Genomic DNA, 20,701 nt, shown 5'->3' on the forward strand with positions numbered 1-20,701 from the left:
ATGCATGAAAAGAAAAAAATATTAAACAAATATATCATTTTAATTTTATTTTCTAAGAAGTGCTTTTAAAAGCTACCCATGATGAGTTTCAGAACCATTATTCAAATAAATGTAAGAATTTACTTCAGTGTTCTGTTTATTTAACAATAGTAAAAGCTTTATTATCCAGCACTTGAACCCATAAAGCTTTAATAACCAGAATTTTCAATGTACTCAATATAAATACACATTGCAGATACCAGCATGCAACAAGATTCCATTTGTTGTGTCTGGGAATGCCCTACCAGCAGCTTACCAACATTGCCATGTCCCAGAGCTAATTACAGACCTACCCACCAAGCATCTGGTTATTATCCACCATTACTCTAGATCACAATTTGTTTCCATACTTTTATCATAGTTTATTTGTTATACCCCACAGTTGTAACATATACTATGCGAGTTCGATTATCTGAATTCCACTAAACCGGATATTGGGGTTATCCGGACAAAATTGCATCCGGATGAATGTCCATAGAATCCGGATGACCAGAGATTTGTCCAAATAGAAATTGACAAACAGAGGGTTTAAGTTAAGTCCAGATAACTGTACACCAACTTGTCCATATCCGGAGAAGTGGAGATTTTTCCGGATACAGAAGTCAGGCATCAGGCCATACCGTATTAATCCCGTATGGCTGTGGCTCGAGGCGCATGGTATAGGTGTTGGGGTGGGAGGTTTCAGGGTATGGGGTGTTGGAGAAAGGAAGGAGTCGGGCGGGACTGTCTTTGGAATATGGGGCATGTGGAATATTGTATGGGGCATAATCTGTATTGTATACTGTCAAGGTTCTCACCCCTTCCTACCTTATAGTTAGGGCCGCTCCCTCGGGTCTTCGCCCCTCTGTACCTGGCGCCACTGCTCGCCCCGGGGCTCCCCAGTCTACCAAGGGCTGGCCTTACGCCCCTAGTGAGTGGAGAGATTCAAGTCCTTCTGTCTCACAGCTGAACCTGCCCGTCTTGACACTGGGATACACTCTCTATCTCTATCTAGTCTGTTCGAGGTCGCCAGCTGGGTGTTTATACTCGTGTCCCAGCAACACGTCAGTGGTCTCATTAGTTATCTTAAATCAAGGATGCAATCTCATGTGCATAAATGGTTTCACTTAAAAATAGCCCTAGAGAATGGAGGCTCACTCAAACACATTGGTAAGAGTAAAAGTTTACTGAAGAAAAATATATATAGACTTGCATAAAGAAATAATACAGGTGGAATTGTCCTATGGTGGCAACCTCCTCTTGACCCATCTCTGGCAACACGGTCAGCTGACTGGGTCCACTTATCAGTCGGCGGGCACACACCTTGCGTCTTTGGCAACACGATCAGCTGACTGGGTCCACTTGTCAGTCGGCGGGCACACACCTTGCATCTTTGGCAACACGATCAGCTGGCTGGGTCCTACTGTCAAACCGGCGTGAACACGCCCCGCGCCTCTGGCAACACGATCAGGTGGACGATTCAATGTTCATTTCTGGCTTCTTGAAAACCAGCCACTACTTCCAGATACACTAATGTCACCGCATCTACATATTTATGTTCCACCATCAACTCATGCCTACATGAGCTCCTTGGCTCCTAGCCTAACACTCTGTCACATAGACAATAAATGGTAACAAGAAATGTTCATGATATACAGAATATCCTAGATCGCCTAGATCAAAGGGGTACAGGGAGGGATAATTATCTACCTTACTTCATTCCATTACGAAGCCGACTAGTCCTCTGGTGAGGAAAGTTGAGGTTCCTGGTCCTGGCTTCTGGTCTTCCATTAATCAGTTCTCACACACACAAGTTCCTCAGTCATCCTTGTAGTAACACGTCTTCGCCATCCTTACACCCGGCAGGAACGGTCCTCCTCCTCTTCTTCGGGGTACTGGAGTCAGGTACCTGTGCCGTCATCCTCTTCCTCCTTTCACTGGCACTGTATACACAACTTGCAGTCCAGTACAGCTTCCCCATGCCTCACTTCCAGTAGATTCGGCCCGGCCGTCGCTACTCACTTGATATGTAGAACGTGGTCCGCTGGGTATCCCAGACGTCTCCAGCCCAATGTTCGTCCCTGCTGCAGACTTTTGATAATAGAGCTCTTGACACTCTAGCCCAGCCAATCCTTGCTTCTTGGCACTCCACGGGATGTCTGCAGTATCAAAAGGGATGCTTAAATCCACTGGTAGGGGCTCTCTAGCCTCTGGATCTGGAGCTCACTGGAGCGCGTCCACTCTCTGTGACAGTCTGTGACGTACTCTGCCCGCCCAGGCGCCAGCCGTCCCAGGAGCCCTCCGCCCGAGGGCTCTCGTCATTGGTCACTTCCGGCACGTGATCCTACCTGGCCAATCAGGTGTCGGCAGGCGCGGCGCCGCGCTGGCGGGAAACAGAATGGCTCGGTGCCATCTTGCGACTCAAAAGGGTGTAAGCCCTCTGCATAATCCAACTTATACAGCAATTTTACAGCCAACCTGATAACGCTCCATACTCTCACACACATGAAAATGTTCCCTGAATATCAGAATGCGCAGGTTATGGAGATATGACTAAGCTGGGTTAGGAGAAATATAGGGGTGGAACACCGTCACAATACAAAACCAATAATTATTTTGAAACAATTCCTCACAGTAAATAACTAAAGAAACATTATCTAATATAATAACAAATACAAATTTCCTGAAGACTATGTGCACTGGCTGAAGACAGTAGTGTCCTCCAAAAATTTGGGGACTTTTTTCACCCTCACGTTATACCACAGTGTCATGCCATTAGTGAAATATTTTCTTACTGTCTCCACTCGATTATACGGACTATATGGGAAGGACCCCCAGCCGGATATTCACGTGTTCCAGATAATGGTACATTTTCACTACGAGTCCAAAACTAACCATTTCCAACTAATACTTTTATACTACAAACAACATAATTTGAATTGCTTTGCCACATATAATTATTAAATATTCAACTAGAAACCTCAACTTACCTTGTTGGTGTTCGTCTTCTTGATTGATGCCACACATCTTGAACTTAAGAATTCTCAACAATTTACGTAACCTATACTAACACAACACTAAAATTAACACTTAAAATTACTGTACAATTCATTAAGCAAAGTTAGTTTTGACTGCCAGCTGCTGAAGCCTCACTTGTTGAAGTTGCTTGGCTTGCCTGTGACGCCTCACTTGTTGAAGGCATTTGGCTTGCTTGTGACGCCTCACTGGCCGAGGAGTATAACACGTAACTTATCTTTAATTGTTAGGGCAACCTTCTTTCTTTTAACACCTCCAGAACGATTGATGCTGCTACCAGACATAGCCATGGCCAAAAATGTTCAAAGTTACTATGAAAATGAAAAACTTATGTAAAAAACCATTTCACTAATGGCACAGCACTGGTGTAACACGAGGGATAGGAGCATATGGGTTGATCAGTGTTGAACGGGTCCACTTGGGGCAGCTATAGCACGTTACGTAGGCTGCCAGGAGGAAAAAACTCAGAATATTTTTCAAGGAAACTTCAGCCTGTGTTATAGAATTGTGAAAATGGCCAGTCAGCCGAGTGTTGTGAGGCATCACTTCAACCAGTGATCACAAACAAGCCACAAGCCTTCAACAAGTGATGCCTCACAAGCATGCCAAGCTCCTTCAACCAGTGAGGCATCACAAGCAAGCCACGAGCCTTCAACCAGTGACACCTCACAAACAAGCCAAGATCCGTCAACCACTGAGGCCTTACAAGCAAGCCATGAGCCTTCAACCAGTGAGGCCTCACAAGCAAGCCAAGAGCCTTCAACCAGTGAGGCCTCACAAACAAGCCACGAGCCTTCAACCAGTGACACCTCACAAACAAGCCAAGATCCGTCAACCAGTGAGGCCTCACAAGCAAGCCATGAGCCTTCAACCAGTGAGGCCTCACAAGCAAGCCATGAGCCTTCAACCAGTGAGGCCTCACAAGCAAGCCACAAGCCTTCAACCAGTGAGGCCTCACAAACAAGCCAAGAGCCTGCCCTACAAGCCATGCTGCACCTGCTGATGCTGAATTCCCATCAACAAGTTGTGCAGCATCCGCTAACGATATAAAATATGATTGTTATACGTATAAATTAGTGCAAAAAGTGTTGATAGAGTACAGTATTGTAAGTGTTAATAAATAATTAAGCCTTGACAAAAAGATATACTGTATGCAGGGTACATACAGAAATAAGTTTCAATTGTACAGGTGCATTACAGGTGTCGGTCAACATTATTTTTAAAGTGCTATGCATTACTCACACACGAATTAGTAGTAGGCCTAGCTGGTATGTGAAGTAATGCCTAAAAATAAGTGTACATACTGTATACATACATACTGAATGTATACTGAACAATACAAAATAAATGCCGCAGAGGATGACGTAATCTTCAGCTTCATAAAAAGTCAGTCAGTTTATCAATTTTATTACAGTATTACAACATAATTTTTTTTTCAACAATAGTTACATACTAGTCTCTGCAATGTATATTCCATCATTAGCAGAGAAAAGGTGAACTCACAAGATTTCGTCTTGGCTAGCTCTGTGTTAGTGACTAGGCTTGAACGCCACTGTATGTCCTGGCCGTCACAGCCTGTGTCGTAGCGTTAAAAGTACATTACCTCTACTGTACAGGATAAAACAAAACATCTCTAAAATTTTATTGAGAAAACTTTAACAATCATTGAGTGATAGACACGAAATATTTTGCAATACAAAGGAATGAACCAATTTTTTTCCACCCATCTGGACCTGGTCAGACCGTGTTCATGCATCATCCAAGCAGCAGCCAACAGCTAGTTTAACACTTTCGCGCACCCCGCGCACCACCCCTCAACTATGCGATTTGGGCCCCAGCGTGTCACGGGAGCGCGCGTTAATTCCGAAAAGTGTATACTCTCTTCAACTTTGTCACCTCAATTCTCGTTCTACGAGATTAAATTTGGTATCATTGTGTTCGCAATAGAATTCTCTACAGCACTAAATGCATATAAACTCCAAAAGCCCGGCTAATTACCCGCAGCAAACAGAGAAAGTGCGAACGAGTTACCCAGGAGCGCGCAAACGCGATAAAATGTTTTCACTATTTTCACTCTGGTCACCTCAATTTTCGTCTTAGGTCTTTCATTTTGGTCTCAATGGGTTCGCAATAGAATTCCCTAGAGGAACATTAGCATATAAAATCAAAAACCTGGTCATGCTCCAACCGCCGACGAGTTGAAGACGGGCCACGCGTTAGCCACCAGTGAGCGCTCAGACGCCTTCCAGCTACACTCCCAATTCCCGCCCACAAATGTTTAGTATTATTTCCTGGTGGTAATCTCAATTTTCGTGTTACAGCGCTCATTTAGGTATGAAAATGTTCCTAATAGAATTCTTTAGATGGATATGTGCATATAAGTGCCAAGTGAAGAACATTGCCTGTAAAATACGGGAAAGTATGAAAAAACAAAAAAAAAAATAATAATAAAAAAATTTGTACTTACCACCTCAGTGTTGTGTGTTGAACATGACATGGGTTGAACATTTGTTTTATCCACTCCACCTGCTCCTGGAAAACGTTTCTTGCAGGGTCAACCCATGTTTTGTATAGGTGGAGTGGATGGTGGGCAAGCATTACTGCTTATCGGCCCAGAATTTTTTCTGTCGATGGTATTTGCTGTAGCATGGTGCAGGACACAATGCCACATCACACGTCTTGCACTTATAGTGTGTGTGTCCTTGCTTTTACCCGACAATTTGCACACACGACACCTCAGACGCTTCTGTATCTTTACTTGGGTATGGGACAAGTTTCTTTTGAGGCGGTCTGGATTATCCACAATACGGAGTCTTGTTGCAGCAGAAGCACCACTAGTGATAATCACAGCCTTGTCTTCTGACTCAGACGATGAAGGTAAGTCTGCAGGTACAGGTGAAGTGAATAGTGGGCGCCTCACACCTGAAGGTCCTGCTGTTGGAGCTCTAGGTGTTGATGGTCCTGGTGTTGCAACATTGGCTCCAGTGGCATTGACATCAGCAGCATGTGGAATATCATCTTCCTCAGGCCAGTTACTAGACTTATAGAACAATAGTGCAGCGATGACTTGTTCATGGAAATCGAGTAATGTCAGTTTCCTTCTATCTGTTGTGTAGTAGTTGTACATCACAAAAGCATTGTAGATAGCCATTTGCACAAAATAAAAGGTCATTTTCTTCGTCCATTTGTGTGTTTTCCTTGTGAAGTGATAATATTTGATCATTTGGTCAAAGTGATCAACACCTTTCATGTTTGTATTGTAGTCACAGATTGCATTCGGCTTGTTGACAGTTACCTGCTGCACTGAGGTTGTTCCATCACGATTCCGTACTCGTTTTCTGCGTTGAACCTGTTGTGTTTCTGCATTGTGGCAACTTGTTATGAGTGAAACAATTCGTTTATCTTTCCACAAAATTATGAAAGTATTGTCCTTGCGTTTGAATAAAGTTTTATCTATTGGCACTTTACCCTTTGCTTGCATCTGAAGGGATTTAGGTGCACCACGCTGCAGTCTGAGGGTACCACAGGTGTATACCCCTACTTGAAGCAGTGCCTCACTCAATCTGACCGAATTGTAACAGTTGTCCATATATAAATGGTAACCTTTATCCTTCAGTGGTTCAATCAAGGCCATAACTGTCAATCGTCGTTTTCCCAACTCCTGAATAGATTTCAAAATCATAAATGTAGCCACTGGTGGCTTCAGCTAGCATGTAGAGCTTTATTCCGTATTTATCTGGTTTATTGGGATTATAGGTCTTGAAAGATAGACGGCCACTCCATGGCATTGTCCCTTCATCCAAACTCAAATTTTTATTGGGAATGTACATTCTCTTGAATCTTTTCAGGAGATATTGCATGAGTGAGCGAACTTTGATAAGTTTGTCAACTCCTTGGCCTGGTGGTATGGACTTATTGTTATAAACATGGAAATATTTAGCAATCATTTCAAATCGCTTACCTGTCATGAAGGTGTTGAAACAAGGTATGTGCCAGAATCTGCCTGTTTGCCAATACATATTAAGTCTTGGCAACGGGCAAATACCTATCAAGATCGTCAGTCCCATATATCTAGCAATTTCTTTCACTGTCACTAGTTGCCATCTGTGCTTTGTCCTTTGCCCAGTACCTGCCTTATTTTGGGAAGCATATAAATTTGTTTCATAGGCAATATATTTCAGCAATTTTTGTGTCAGAAAGAGTTGAATGAAACCTAGAACAGTGGTAGGTACAGGAATAGTCAAGCCTGGTGTACCTGTAAAATTTTCCAGAAAGGGTGCAGTATTGTCACTACACCATCCATCATCTGAATCTGTTGGTGCTGGGGTACGTGTGGTATGTGTGGTACGTGTGGTACGTGTGGTACGTGTGGTACGTGTGGTACGTCTGGCTCTAGCATGAGGTCCAGTACCGCGCCGTGCACGAGTGGCAGTCTCGACCTCAGACTCCTCACTTTCATCACTATCAACAACTTCAACAACTTCAGAAATACTGGAGCCCCGCATTTAACGACCTTGGTAAAGCCCCACACAGGCCATTAAATCGAGTAGATACTGTAAGCAGCAAGAGTCTCCCGAACCTCCCTCGCAGAAATCCGAGATGTAGGAAATCTCTGAAAGACAGGGCCGAGATACCCAAACGAGCGTGGAACCTAACCCGGGAAGGAGCCGAACCCAAATCATACGCATACAGAGAAAGGGGTGCGGGGGTGGGGTGGGGGGGGGGGTTATGAACCCCCCAAAAAATTAGCCTCGTGAAGAGGGCACTAGCACCCATGCGAGGTCAAAGGTACCCCTAGGTCGACTCGCTCCCCAGCCCCAGGATCCAAGTCGGGACACGGGGCAGAGCAGTCCTCCATACTCTCCACCCCCGAAGAAAAAGCAGAGTCCAGGGAAAAGGGTGACAAGAAGGGGGGACCTGCTGGTGGGACCTAGAAGCCTCGCCAGGAGTAACTGGTTCGAATGCTTCCATCCCAAACCCGAATGGGGCAGCTCTCGAAGCTGACCGAGTCTCATTACCAACCCTGCTCATTACCCTCATTACAACCCTCATTACCCTGCTCCGACTCCAAAACCCTAAGATGTTTGGGAGCCAGAAGCACAGGGTGGGTAGTGCACGATGAACAGCAGGGAAAGGACCAGGTAGCGCGGACTAAACCACAGTCGAAGCAACTAACGCCCCCAGGTCCTGGTCCCTATAACCAAAGCGTGACAGACGTGGGGCATCCGGGTAGGAAACCAAACTAGCACGTTGCAATAACCTAAACCTAGCATGCAACACAGATGCTACCTGTACCTTAACAGTAATGTCATCAGAATAATACTGCAGAACAAGCAGAGAACAAGACTAGAAAGACTCCGGGTCAAATGTGTCGTTGACCCAACAGGCAGCATGACGGATGCAAATGAGGCGACTGTCACCCTGAGACAAGGGCACACAGCAATCTTTGAACCCGCACATAGCAGGCTGGAATCCAAAAGATGCATCTATTGGTCTACCGAGTCCTGACATTTTGCCAGGACCTGTAGGCTGAGTACCACGGGAAGCCCAGGCAAGGTGTTGCTAACCAGTTAAAACCCAAAGCTAACAAGAGGGTGAGTACAACACTGAAACCCCTGCGACGTGTACAATCACGGGGAAGTGTACCAGAGGACCACCAAAATATTATTAGTGGAACTATAGCCATACCAGGCAGACCCCCACCAGGCAAGAAAAAAAAAAAAAAAACGCAAAAGTACAGTGTCCCTAGAGGAAACAGGAACCAGCTGCCACTATTTCAATTAAAAGAAAATTCACTTTCACAAACAGAGTGGTAGACGGTTGGAACAAGTTAGGCGAGAAGGTGGTGGAGGCCGAGATCGTCAATAGTTTCAAATCTTTATATGACAAAGAGTGCTGGGAAGACGGGACACCACGAGCATAGCTCTCATCCTGTAACTACACTTAGGTAATTACTAGGTAAGCAGGCTGCACAACACCTTGGCACCCCAACCAGCATGATACCACTTTCTACCCAGGCCAAACAAGGGCCACAAAATCCAGCTGACCCCAAGGGCAAGGCCAAGCAGCAAGAACCTCCACAGAAATGGTGTCTCGAACACCCCAGGGAAGATAACCCTAACATGCAAGGGCAGTACTCACAGGGAACTTAGGGAAGGAAGCCCTTAAGTGCATGCAGGCTCGGCATTGATGATGCCGCCACACACAACAACACAGCAGAGGTCGCCACGAAGGTAAAACAATGCCAAGGAATCTGAGGCGAGAGATGCGTCCGCCCCGGATCACATGAGTGAATGAACTTAATGACTGAGTAGCAGGCAAAAGGAGGTCCAGGGTCTACCCCCTCCCCCTCTCGGGGAGTGGAGGGCTGTGCGGATGAGCAGCGTGGCAGTGGAGTGTGACGTTTGCTTGTTTCCTTGCGACTGGAGGGAGTTCTACCTCTCTGTTCGGTTTTTAGTTGTTAGTTTCTTACCATATGGGATTTGTTGTTTTACCTACCTTTCCTGGGTGCCTAACCCTGGTCGATGGCAGATACGGAAAACCCCAAACCACAGGGGTTTTTCCAGGACCATTGCTCCCTGAAACCTCTCTGAAGAGGCCAGGTTCTGGCTCGTGGTCCCTGGTAGGTCGAACTCCAAATCTAATGCCCCAGTCTAATATAACACACATTAGCTTGACAGCTCCAGGGAGCCATAAGGGCTCCCCTCAGAAACCCATGTAAAACCGAAATGGAAGAAAACAAGAAACCTTGGTAGGGATGACTAAAAATTAAGGAATACAGTACCTGTATACAATTTTAACATTCCATATATGTCTAGTAAGTACTGTACTAACCTTAGCTAGAGACATGGCAGCATTACATTGGTAATCAGCATGTTTAGAGAGTTGAATTTGTATAACTGGGTCGGCAACATCAGGGTATGCAACATGCACAGCATTTTTAAAAACATCCTCAAGCTGTCCCAGGATGTTGCACATGTGATTGCTGAAGTTATCTTCTGGTGCTGTCTTGCCAGTGTCTTCACCTTGACGTCCCATACTCTGGTTATGACAAAAACTACAATGTAACTAGATATACTGTAGCTGAAGAAATGATTGCAATCCTGGAAAATAATCCTGGAATCCTGGAAAAGTATGGTCAAATCATACACAGGACTGATCAACAAAGTTCATTTTTCTGACTGTCAAATTATATCATAGTTAAGTTAGAATATATTAGGCTAAATTAGGCTAGGTTGGGATAGGTAGGTTTTAAAATCTATTGGTGAACCGTCTTGAGTACAATGCAACTTGTATAAAAAATATTCCCGATATCTATGCCAGTATATTTTACAATACAATGCAGATGGTTTTATGAAATATTCATACAAATACCCCAACAAGGCTGGGTAACACAGTACAGTATAGGGTATTACTTTTGCACAACACTACAGTGAAGTCATTAGTCACTCGCCACTTTTAATTGTATTTTTGTTTGTTTTGAACTAAAATTCTGGCAATTCTATTGTATATGAAAAAGCTTATCTATAAAATGATACCACAATCAAGTCTATGGGTGGAATACCTACTAAAACAATAACCACAATATGGTTCCCTCATTGTCGGGGACATTCAGTCTGTTAGGATTATCATGGCCACCCCACCCCCTTGATCAACATCTGACCTTTCCCAGGATGTAACCAACAATCCTTGGTTGACCAAGGAGCCAAAGCTCAACTCCCACAAGCACAACAGTGCTTGGGTGAGTACAATGGTTACCTAACATCTGGGTGCATATTTACTACTAAGTGAACAGAGGCAATCGAATAAGGAAGTATGCGCAAACATCACATCTGCCTGGGAATTAAACTCTGGTCCAGATGGTTGTGAGCTGACTGCACTAACCATTGTGCAACAGGTCCAAGTTTCAGCCAGGTCTAAAAACTAAGCTGCCTCTATCAGTCATTGACCAGTTTGCTATTATAACCCACTTTCTAATAGAAAGTGGGTTATAAGTGGGAAAGTGGCTTTCACCAGCAAAAATACATGTGCAGGTTTTAAATATCATGAAACCCTGGAAAAAACCTTAGAATGGAGTCTGGAACCCCACCATAGAACAGTGTAAACAAGAGTCCAGGACACCATATACAGTATGTACTTCGTGTGTGCCCCTATCTAACCCAGTCAAACCGAGTCGAGAGGATAAAACCGTTTGTTAATCATGAGTAATAGAATAAATGTAATGCATAATCAGGCACTGGACTGGCAGGAGATAGTCTATGTTTAATGTATTTCTAGGGAGTTCTTCCTTCGAGGGGATAAATTATATATGGCTTGCATGCACCGGCTCTGCAGGCAAGCTTGGGATGTGTCAATCCCATATCCTAGTGCTTAAATTGTTTGTGACACTTATGTCTGTGGACCACAAGCTCTACCTAGAATTGGTTGATACTAAAGGTTTAAGCTCTGCAGATCTTTGGGCAATTGAAAGCAGTCTGGATTTCTTATCACAACCCACAGCTGCTGCCATGTGGTCCGCTGCCACAGCTGCTGCCATGTGGTCCGCTGCCACAGCTGCTGCCATGTGGTCCGCTGCCACAGCTGCTGCCATGTGGTCCGCTGCCACAGCTGCTGCCATGTGGTCCGCTGCCACAGCTGCTGCCATGTGGTCCGCTGCCACAGCTGCTGCCATGTGGTCCGCTGCCACAGCTGCTGCCATGTGGTCCGCTGCCACAGCTGCTGCCATGTGGTCCGCTGCCACAGCTGCTGCCATGTGGTCCGCTGCCACAGCTGCTGCCATGTGGTCCGCTGCCACAGCTGCTGCCATGTGGTCCGCTGCCACAGCTGCTGCCATGTGGTCCGCTGCCACAGCTGCTGCCATGTGGTCTGCTGCCACAGCTGCTGCACTCGAACTGTTCGTGCTGCTGCTGTAACGATGGATTTCTATACAGCTCATCAGACTTTTTGGTGAGCAAAAAAATTGGCATGATATCTTCCTGCTTTTTGTGACCCCATTCTCTCTCCTCCTGTTTCCAGACATGTAGGTTGTGAGGATGTTAGCTGCTAATAACGCAACTTTTCCGGGTTTTCCAGATGACTTGGCCAGGTTTTTCAGCTGTAGACTCTACCCAACGTGTCTGCTTCCAGACAGCTGAATGTCCAATCTTCTCGGATTCCTGATCAAGGGGAATGTCCAGTCTTCTCGGATTCCTGATCAAGGGAGGGGTTCTGAGTTGCAGGTTCCCGATGATCATGATCCCCTTGTTTGGCAGTTGGTAGGGTTTCCTCTGTGCCAACCCTTTTGTGGCAAGCCCTGGTGACAGTGTAGTGGGAGGACAGACGAGCATCTTTCGGTACGCTTGCAACGAAGATGTCTAAGCAAATTGTATAGTATTTCAGGGTCATCAGTGGACATGTTCCTACCTGCTTCCAATGTCTGAGTCTAGCTCAGCAGTCTACTTTGCTCCACTGCAAAATCATTTGCATTTTGTTGGGCAAGGGGAATGATCAGTGATGACATCCTTATGGCAAATATATCGTCTGTTTACTGCTCATAAGGTGCTCCAGAGCCTTAAATTATTTTTGACCTGTCAGATTGGCAGAATATTCATCACCTCACATTCAGGATGACCTCTAGCTCATTTCCCTGGATTTCCACAATTCCTACTGGTCCATTCCAAGCCATCCAGCATTCAGGAACTGGCTGGAATTCAGAATAAGGCATCTTTTTACCACTTTCAGGCTCTACCATTTGGGCTGAACCTGATGCCTATGATGTTCACCAGGCTAACTCGCTTGATCCTTCAAAAATGCCAATAACTTTCTTAGGTGTCTGGAGATAAGCAACTTTGCCATATGGTTTTCACAACCAACATATTGCATATATATTACAATACATATAACAGAATGAAGTCCCTCACCACCTCCACTACCACAGCTAAATTACACATCTCAATAATAATAGGAACTTTAAGTCCATATACAAATTCATTCTCTATTTTCTTTCCAGACTGAATATCTTTAACAAAAATGATTTCCTTCTCAAATTTCTTACCTGGAGAGGAAGCATACCTGAAGAAAGTCACGGGAGTTCGTCTACTCCCCGACCCCAGCCTGAGGCCAGGCTCGAATGTTACATAGATAAGCAAACATAGAACTACATGAATTACCACAGTCAAAATATCAAGATAATTTTTTATATCTAAAGTAAAAGCTTTAAGATGCAAGCAAAATAGATTAAGAATATGGTCTACATGCAGAACAAGTACTTGGAATATATAAAAAAAAAAGAAAAAAAGTTGAATAATGATATGCCTCTTTCTGGTGAGCCTATCAGTACAGTACTTACCTGGAGCTACATCCTTGTAATAACCAAGCCTTAGGAGATCCACAAGAGCCTACGGGGAGCCAGGACCAGAATTGGGTTGTCTCCAACACTTGTCTTCTAGGAGGGCCACCTCAGTAGCTCACAACCGAGCCTCATCAGAGATAGTTGACCGAGTGAATGCGCCCAGCATAGGAAAAAACAAAAGATGACCAGGGCTTACAAGTGGAAATGGAGTCAGAGAGACCGGCCAAAGGGCAGAGGAACTCTACTCCTGACTAGTTGCCCAAGTGCATACAAGTGTTCTTATCTTGAGGTTATCTTGAGATAATTTCGGGGCTTAGCGTACCCGCAGCCCGGTCCTCGACCAGGCCTCCTTTTTGTTACACATCCCCAGGAAGCAGCCCGAAGCAGCTGTCTAACTCCCAGGTACCTATTTACTGCTCGGTAACCAGGGAATCAGGGTGAAAGAAACTTGGCTAATTTTTTCTGCCTTCACCGGGGATCGAACCCGGAACCTCAGGACTACGAATTCGAAGCGCTGTCCACTCAGCTGTCAGGCCCCTGTGTGGTGTGGCGAGACCATGGGACTCGTCATATACCAAGAGGCCAACAGCCTATTGGACTGCCAGAAATCCTAGGTTTGGATATTTGCTGTGGACATATTGACAGCAAACTTGTGGTAGACAACATGTGGACATCTCATATAAGAGCTGGATAAATCTCAAGCTGACTAAGGCAAACCATCTTCCAATTGACCTGGGACAAACGAGCCGTGAAACAAGGAAAACTTGATTAGCAAATGAAGTATCCACTCATACAGCATATGCAAATATAATGGTACATCATATAATAGGACGTAGGTATGATACAACTCACGCTGAACAAACTAACCATAGATATTATTTGTTCTAAGAAAATTATATTTCTATACAAAAAGTACAGAAAAAGTAAATATTTAAATCTTTGTTTCACACACATTGGGAGATTTCAAGGTGAGAGAGGGGGAGGGTATTTTGTCAGTGGCTATGACATGCAATGATGTTGACAAAACCTGTCTTCCTACAAAGAATGTCACTTTTCGCTTGTATGCATTACATAAGGCCAAAAATTGTCAAACTAGAAAATGGAAGAGGTACGCAAAAGTGACGTACTGTTCCATTTTCTGTTTTGGGTCCTCTGGTAAGTTAGAAGATACTTTAAATTGACCGGTTTCTTGACGTTGGGAACCTTAGGACAGGCTGGTTGGCAAACCAAATCAAGGAGAGAGCTGTGATGATCATGTTAACACTTTCGCGCTCTCGGCGCTCAAAAAAAAACAATACCCCAGATGCTTTCGGCACTTCGCGCGCCTACGCGGTAAGACCGAAAAAGTGTACACTCTTTTGACTGTCCTGACAATAATTAAAGGCGCACGTATTTAAATTTGGTATCACTGTGTTCGCAATGAAATTGTCTATAAGAGCATACCTATAAAATGCCGCCCAAGCACAAGGAGTATCAACACCAAATAAAAAACTATGCAGATCACTCGCCGAGAGCGCCAAACAGCAACAAAATGTTTCCACTCTCTTAATGGTTGCGAAGCCTACAGTTGTCCTACATCGCTAATTTTGGTATCATTGGAATCGCAATAAAATTCTCTACACGGACATATGCATATGAATGTTTAATATAGGTAATTGCCCACCCGCAAGAGTGTGTGAAGTGGAGAGTAGTTAGCCGCAAACGCACTGGCGAAAACACAGGGGGGAAATCATGCTTGGAAAGTTTATACGTTTCCTGACCCTACTTTTCTATGTACGTATTTCTTTTTTATACCAATGTGTTCGCAATAAAATTTTCTATAAGATGAACTGTATAACATTTGTACAAAACATGTGTAAGAGAAGCGCCAAATATAGAACCACGTCGCTCAGTATGCGTTCGCGGCAGAAACGAACGCATTGTTTTCGTTCGTTTGATGTTTGTCATGTTTATACTTGTTGAAACATTTTATAATTTGTATGACAGTGATCGCAGTAAAATTCCCTACACAGACATATACATAACACATACAAATATTTCCCACGTGTTGGATATATCAACGGCTAAAGGGAACCCACTGCCACACGCTCGCCACACCCCCAAACATACTTTGTGTATTTTTTTTTTTACTCATAGAAGTTTATGTGATATAATATTCATTCTGGTACCAAAAAAATCGCAAATAAATTCTCTACAAAACAAAAGTATCCCCATCCATTTCGGTTAAAAAATGGAATTTATAGAAATATTTTTTCGATGGACGAGAAAAGTAGGCAGTTATGCGGAATCGTAAGAAAAAACGGCGACGAGTTATCTCTAATCTAAAGCGCGAAAGTGTTAAAGGGTTTATATGTTTACCTTTTCATTTTAGTGCCACATAATGTGTAGAACATAATAAATTCTTTACACATAACTGACAAGAGTGATTTGAGTATGGTATTGTACATTGGCTTGCAATATAATATTACACCTATATTGCACAGAAATTTTTTCCTGGCACAGCTCAAAAGAAGTATCTTGCAATTCACTTTTTGGCCGCTATTCTGTCTGGTACTGACATCCTGAAGCAGTTTTTAAACATTGGCAGGAAACACTAAATTGTGAATTGACAATAATCGCATTGGTTGTGGAGGAAAATATCCCCATCAGTGATAAGCGATTATAAACTAAAGCAGAATTTGTCATGGTCCTAGGTTATCTCCATTTCATCAACATTGATGCATTATAAACAAATTTAAGGCATTTGTATAAAAACTGGGTAATAACTAAAATAATGGACTAACTGCATTACCCTTAGGGATCAATGTATATGGACAACTGCACTTTATGGGCTAAAGAAGGAATTCACCACTGACAAAGCCATCCAAAAGCAAGAAGAAAAACAAGATCTTGTCCAGCAACTAAAAACTTAAAAGAGGGTCATAAGCTGGGCCAGAGGTGAAAAAATGCCAGAAACAGCTGGAAAAATGAGGACAAGGCAACACCTACCCCAACAGTCAGCCAGATCAAATGATACAAGACCACAATTTCATTCATCAGACAGTAATCCAAGAAGAGGCAGTAAATATAGGCCATCAAAACTGGAAGACACAAAAAACAACTACCAGAGAGATAGAGGCATAAAGCCTGCCAAGCCATCCTATACTGTCACCATGAAGAAAGCTGCAAGTGTGATGGCAAATGATTCACCACCAAGCTCTATACACGCAGCAGAAAACAAGGAGTAAAATCTCCATGTATAAAAAATGGAGTGCCTCATATCACCTAGAAAAGTTGCATTGCCAATTTACTGGGAGAGAAAACTTCAGGAATGGAAAAGAATTCCGGCACAGAGCCAGTAGTTTGGAAACCATAGAGCCAAGAGAACGAAACCTGCACATATCTCCAACATGACCAACAGAGAGAAAAGCAATTGGACCAGAAGATGCACAGGTAAGTCTATCAACTCCCAGTTGATAAAAAATGTATCCACTGCAATTGCATTGTGATCCAAAAACAGCAACACAGACTGTAAAGCACGAATAGGTAAACCAGTGGCTAGCCAATGATCTCTCAAATTCAGAGGAAGGATGTCTCACTCGCCAACCACTTCGTCAAAATTGGAAGCCCATCCACTTCGGCAGTGAAAGGGCCCCATCTGTGAGCACATTTGACACATCCCAAACATGAACTGCTAGGAGGACTATCAATAGCCAGAAACTATGTTATTGACAGTCCAGCCCCAAAGATTTAGGGAGTCAACCCAAGTCCCAGTGCTTCAGGCAACGTATTACTCAGTGTGGTCCAAATGAATACAAAGGACAGAATTCCCCATAGAAGATGGATGCACAAAAGAACCATTTAGATACTTGAGCATTCAACGGTAATGCCAAGACCACCCCAATGCCAGACTGACACTAAGATACAGCAAACTGTAGCAGGGAGTGGGAGGCTGTCCTGGCATTCCAGATTAAGCCAAGCAAATTCTGAACCTGAGAAGGAACCCACTGAGAATGCCTTCAGTTGATGAGGAACCAGAAGTATACCACAGAGTAAGAACTTGATCCTTGGCCAGCCAGCATACCTTGAAGTTACCTTGAAGTGTTTTTGGGGCTTAGCATCCCCACAGCCTAGTCATTGACCAGGCCTCCTCGTTGCTGGACAAGTCAACCAAGCTGTTGGACGCAGCTGCTCACAGCCTGGTTGATCAGGTATCCTTTGGAGGTGCTTATCCAGTTCTCTCTTGAACACTGGGGGGGTCGACCAGTTATGTCCCTTATGTGTAGTAAAAGCGTATTGAACAGCCTCAGGCCTCTGATGTTGATAGTTCTCTCTCTCCGAGTACCTATTGTATCTCTGCTCTTCAATGGGGGTATTCTGCATATCCTGCCATGCCTTCTGGTCTCATGTGATGTTATTTCTGTGTGCAGGTTTGGGACCAACCCCCTCTACTAATTCCACATGTAAATTATTATGTATCTCTCCTGCCTGCACTCAAGAGAATACAGATTTAGGCTCTTTAGTTAGTGCCAATAGTTTTGATGTTTTACTGAGTGGATTCTAGCAGTAAAGGATCTCTGCACACTCTCCAGGTTAGCAGTTTCCCCAGCTTTGAAACGGGCTGTCATTGTGCAGCAGTATTCCACTCTAGAGAACACTAGCATCTTGAAAAGTACAATCTTTAGTATAGCATCTCTAGTGTGACAGGTTGGATAACAAGAACCTGTCATTTTTCTTGCAGCTGTGACAGCTACTTTATTGTGTTCTTTAAAAGTAAGGTCTTCTGACATGAGTACACCCAAATCCTTTACATTGCCTTTTTGTTCTATGTTATGATTTGACTGCAGTGATTTCAATTTTTTTATTTTAATTTTTTCCATAGCGCATGAGCTGGAACTTTTCTTCGTTAAACCCAATATTTTCTGTAGCCCATAGAAAGACCTTATTTATATCTGATTGGAGGTTTTTCCTGTCCTCTATGTTGTCTACTCATAAAAATCCTAATCTGCAAAGGATGATACAGTACTATAGATTGTGTCCTTATCTATGTCCGATATGAGGATGAGAAAAAGTACTGGAGCAGGCACAGTACCCTGGGGGACTGAGGTCTTCACAGTTGATGGACCAGATTTTATTTTGTTGACTATTACACATTGGATTCCGTAAGTCAGGAAATTGTAGATCCATCTGCCAATTTTTACAGTAATTTTTTTTTAACGCATTTTACGTGCAATAACACCATGGTCACATTTGTCGAAGGCTTTTGCAAAATCTGTGTAAATTACATCAGCATTTTGTTTATCTTCAATGGCATTTAATGCCATGTCATAGTGGTCCAGCAACTGTGACAGGCAAGAGTGCCCTGTTCTGGAACCATGTTGTCTGGGGTTATGGAGATGCTGTGATTCCATGTATTTTGTGATCTTACTTCTTAGCACTCTCTCAAAGATTTTTGTGTGTGATGTTAGTGATATCGACCTGTAATTTTTTACCCCTGCCTTATTTCCTCCTTTATAGAGTGGTGCTATCTCCGCTGTTTTTAATGTCAGGGATAACGCCAGTATCTATCGCCCTTCACATTCTTCGTCTCCAAAGAATGAAGGGCCAAAGAAAGTGTTTTTTTTCAGTTCTTAATGAATATAGAGTTTCAAGAATCAGGGCCTGGTGCAGAGTGCATAGGCATACTGTTTATGGCTTCTTCAAAATCCAGTGGGGTGACATCTGATATACGATTTAATGTTGCCATCACATCCATGAAAAATTCATTTGGAGTATTAATCTTTAGTGTGATTAGTGGCTCACTGAAAACAGAGTCGTACTGCTTCCTCAGTATCTCGCTTATTTTTTTGTTATCATCTGTGAAAGTTCCATCTCCCTTTCGCAGAAGCCCGATACTAAATGTGTTTTTTTATCTTGATTTTGCATAGGAGAAATTATTTTGGATTTCTCTATTTCACTGATGGCCTTTTGCCCTCTTTGCCTCTCCTGGGTTTTGTATGATTTTTGTAGCTTTAGTTCAATTGTTTCTATTTCTCTACCTAACCTCCTTTGCCGAACTAGAGATAGGGTGCGACTCAAGTTGTTCCGCGATTCGTTTTCCTCACCTATAGAGGGAACGACGTTCCCATTGCAATCTGCATCACTCCCTCTTCTTTCTTAGAGGGTATGCAGTTTGAGCATATTTCTAGTGCTACTGAGATTTTTTCCAGACTCTGGTTCAGGTTTGCATTTTCAAGCTGTTCTTCCCAGCTTATTTCTGTGAAGTCTTTGTTTATTTGCTCCCAGTTTATCTGTTTATTATTGAAATTGAATTTGCTGAAATCTGCCACTGGGAATTGGGACTGGTTTTGAAGGTCTATTCCCCATGCTTGTCAGAACTTCAATTAAGTTGTAATCCGAGTAACAGGTATTTGTAATCATTTTGTTTTTGATCAATTTATCATTATTGGTGAAAATGAGGTCCAGCCTGTTCTCCTTCCTAATTGGTTCTACTATTTGCAGGTTCAAGGAAACCTGTCCATCCATAGCAAGTCATGTGCATGTGCCTGTTCATTTAGGCTACTTCCCAGAATTCTCTCCGATATAACTTAGCTAGGGTCTTCCATTTCAGGTGCCGTAGGTTGAAGTCCCCAAGCAGGATGATGTTTGGGGCTGGATTTGTAAGGTTTTCCATGCAACGTTCTATTTTCATTAGTTGGCCTTTAACCCTTAAACCGCTCAAATCACATATATATATGCTTTCAGTGACAAAACCGAAACCGTGCATGTCATATATATATGATTTCATGTCTAGCCCTATAATTTAAACACCCCGCCTGGGATAGGGGCAGCTATAGTGCAGCCACGACCGATAGTTGCCAGATGCCACCTAGAAAAAAATCCAGGCCAACATTCTTGGGTGTGAGAGCGTCAATTGAGCGAGCCACCAAGGCTGATGCACGTAGCATGAGCTCACAGCACCACTGTTCAGCTTATGACTACAGCATCGCCTAAAAATGCCATAATATATATGTTCATGCTATTATTTAGCAATGATAGTATTACAGAAGACCCCTGACTGTAATAAAACTGACCAGGATTCTGATAATAGCAGGATTGTGGCGATATTTAGCGCTGTGCTTCATGGAGGGAGGAGTAATGCTGTGAGAGGGAAGGTGGTGGCGTCGTCTAATGACTGTGTGAGGCCACCTTTTATTGACTGCACTCACCATACTAGCTTAGTGGTTTGCTATGGTGAACAAATGTAGATACTTATATATAACATGTGTATAGAGCATGTGTATAACAGCAATAGGAGTAGGTTGGGAGCCGCCATTTTGGTGAGGGAGGTGTGTCGTC

The 20,701-nt window shown here is 43.5% G+C and overlaps 2 protein-coding genes across 5 annotated transcripts in view; both read right to left on the reverse strand.

Moving 5' to 3' along the window:
• The window catches only part of ArgRS (arginine--tRNA ligase-like protein), a 277,968-nt gene that overhangs the window by 219,283 nt on the left and 37,984 nt on the right, over nt 1-20,701 (reverse strand). For both annotated transcript variants that reach the window (XM_069327302.1, XM_069327303.1), the window contains one exon: nt 9,889-10,095. In XM_069327302.1, coding sequence (XP_069183403.1) covers nt 9,889-10,095 — 207 coding nt within the window. The remainder of the gene's footprint in view (nt 1-9,888; nt 10,096-20,701) is intronic.
• LOC138366283 (uncharacterized) lies at nt 2-9,874 on the reverse strand. 3 transcript variants are annotated; one of them, XM_069327307.1, is made up of 3 exons: nt 1,729-9,874; nt 1,403-1,473; nt 2-1,341 (listed from the first exon to the last, which is right to left on the reverse strand). In XM_069327307.1, exon 1 carries the CDS (start codon nt 6,734-6,736, stop codon nt 5,609-5,611), a length of 1,128 nt encoding a protein of 375 aa, XP_069183408.1. In that variant the 5' UTR covers nt 6,737-9,874; the 3' UTR covers nt 2-1,341; nt 1,403-1,473; nt 1,729-5,608. The 3 variants fall into 3 exon arrangements, with proteins under 3 accessions (XP_069183408.1, XP_069183407.1, XP_069183405.1); XM_069327306.1 differs by having other exon boundaries at nt 2-1,473; XM_069327304.1 differs by having other exon boundaries at nt 1,403-9,874.

The sequence above is a fragment of the Procambarus clarkii genome, chromosome 19, assembly GCF_040958095.1.
Source record: "Procambarus clarkii isolate CNS0578487 chromosome 19, FALCON_Pclarkii_2.0, whole genome shotgun sequence".
NCBI classification, from domain to species: Eukaryota; Metazoa; Arthropoda; class Malacostraca; order Decapoda; family Cambaridae; genus Procambarus; species Procambarus clarkii.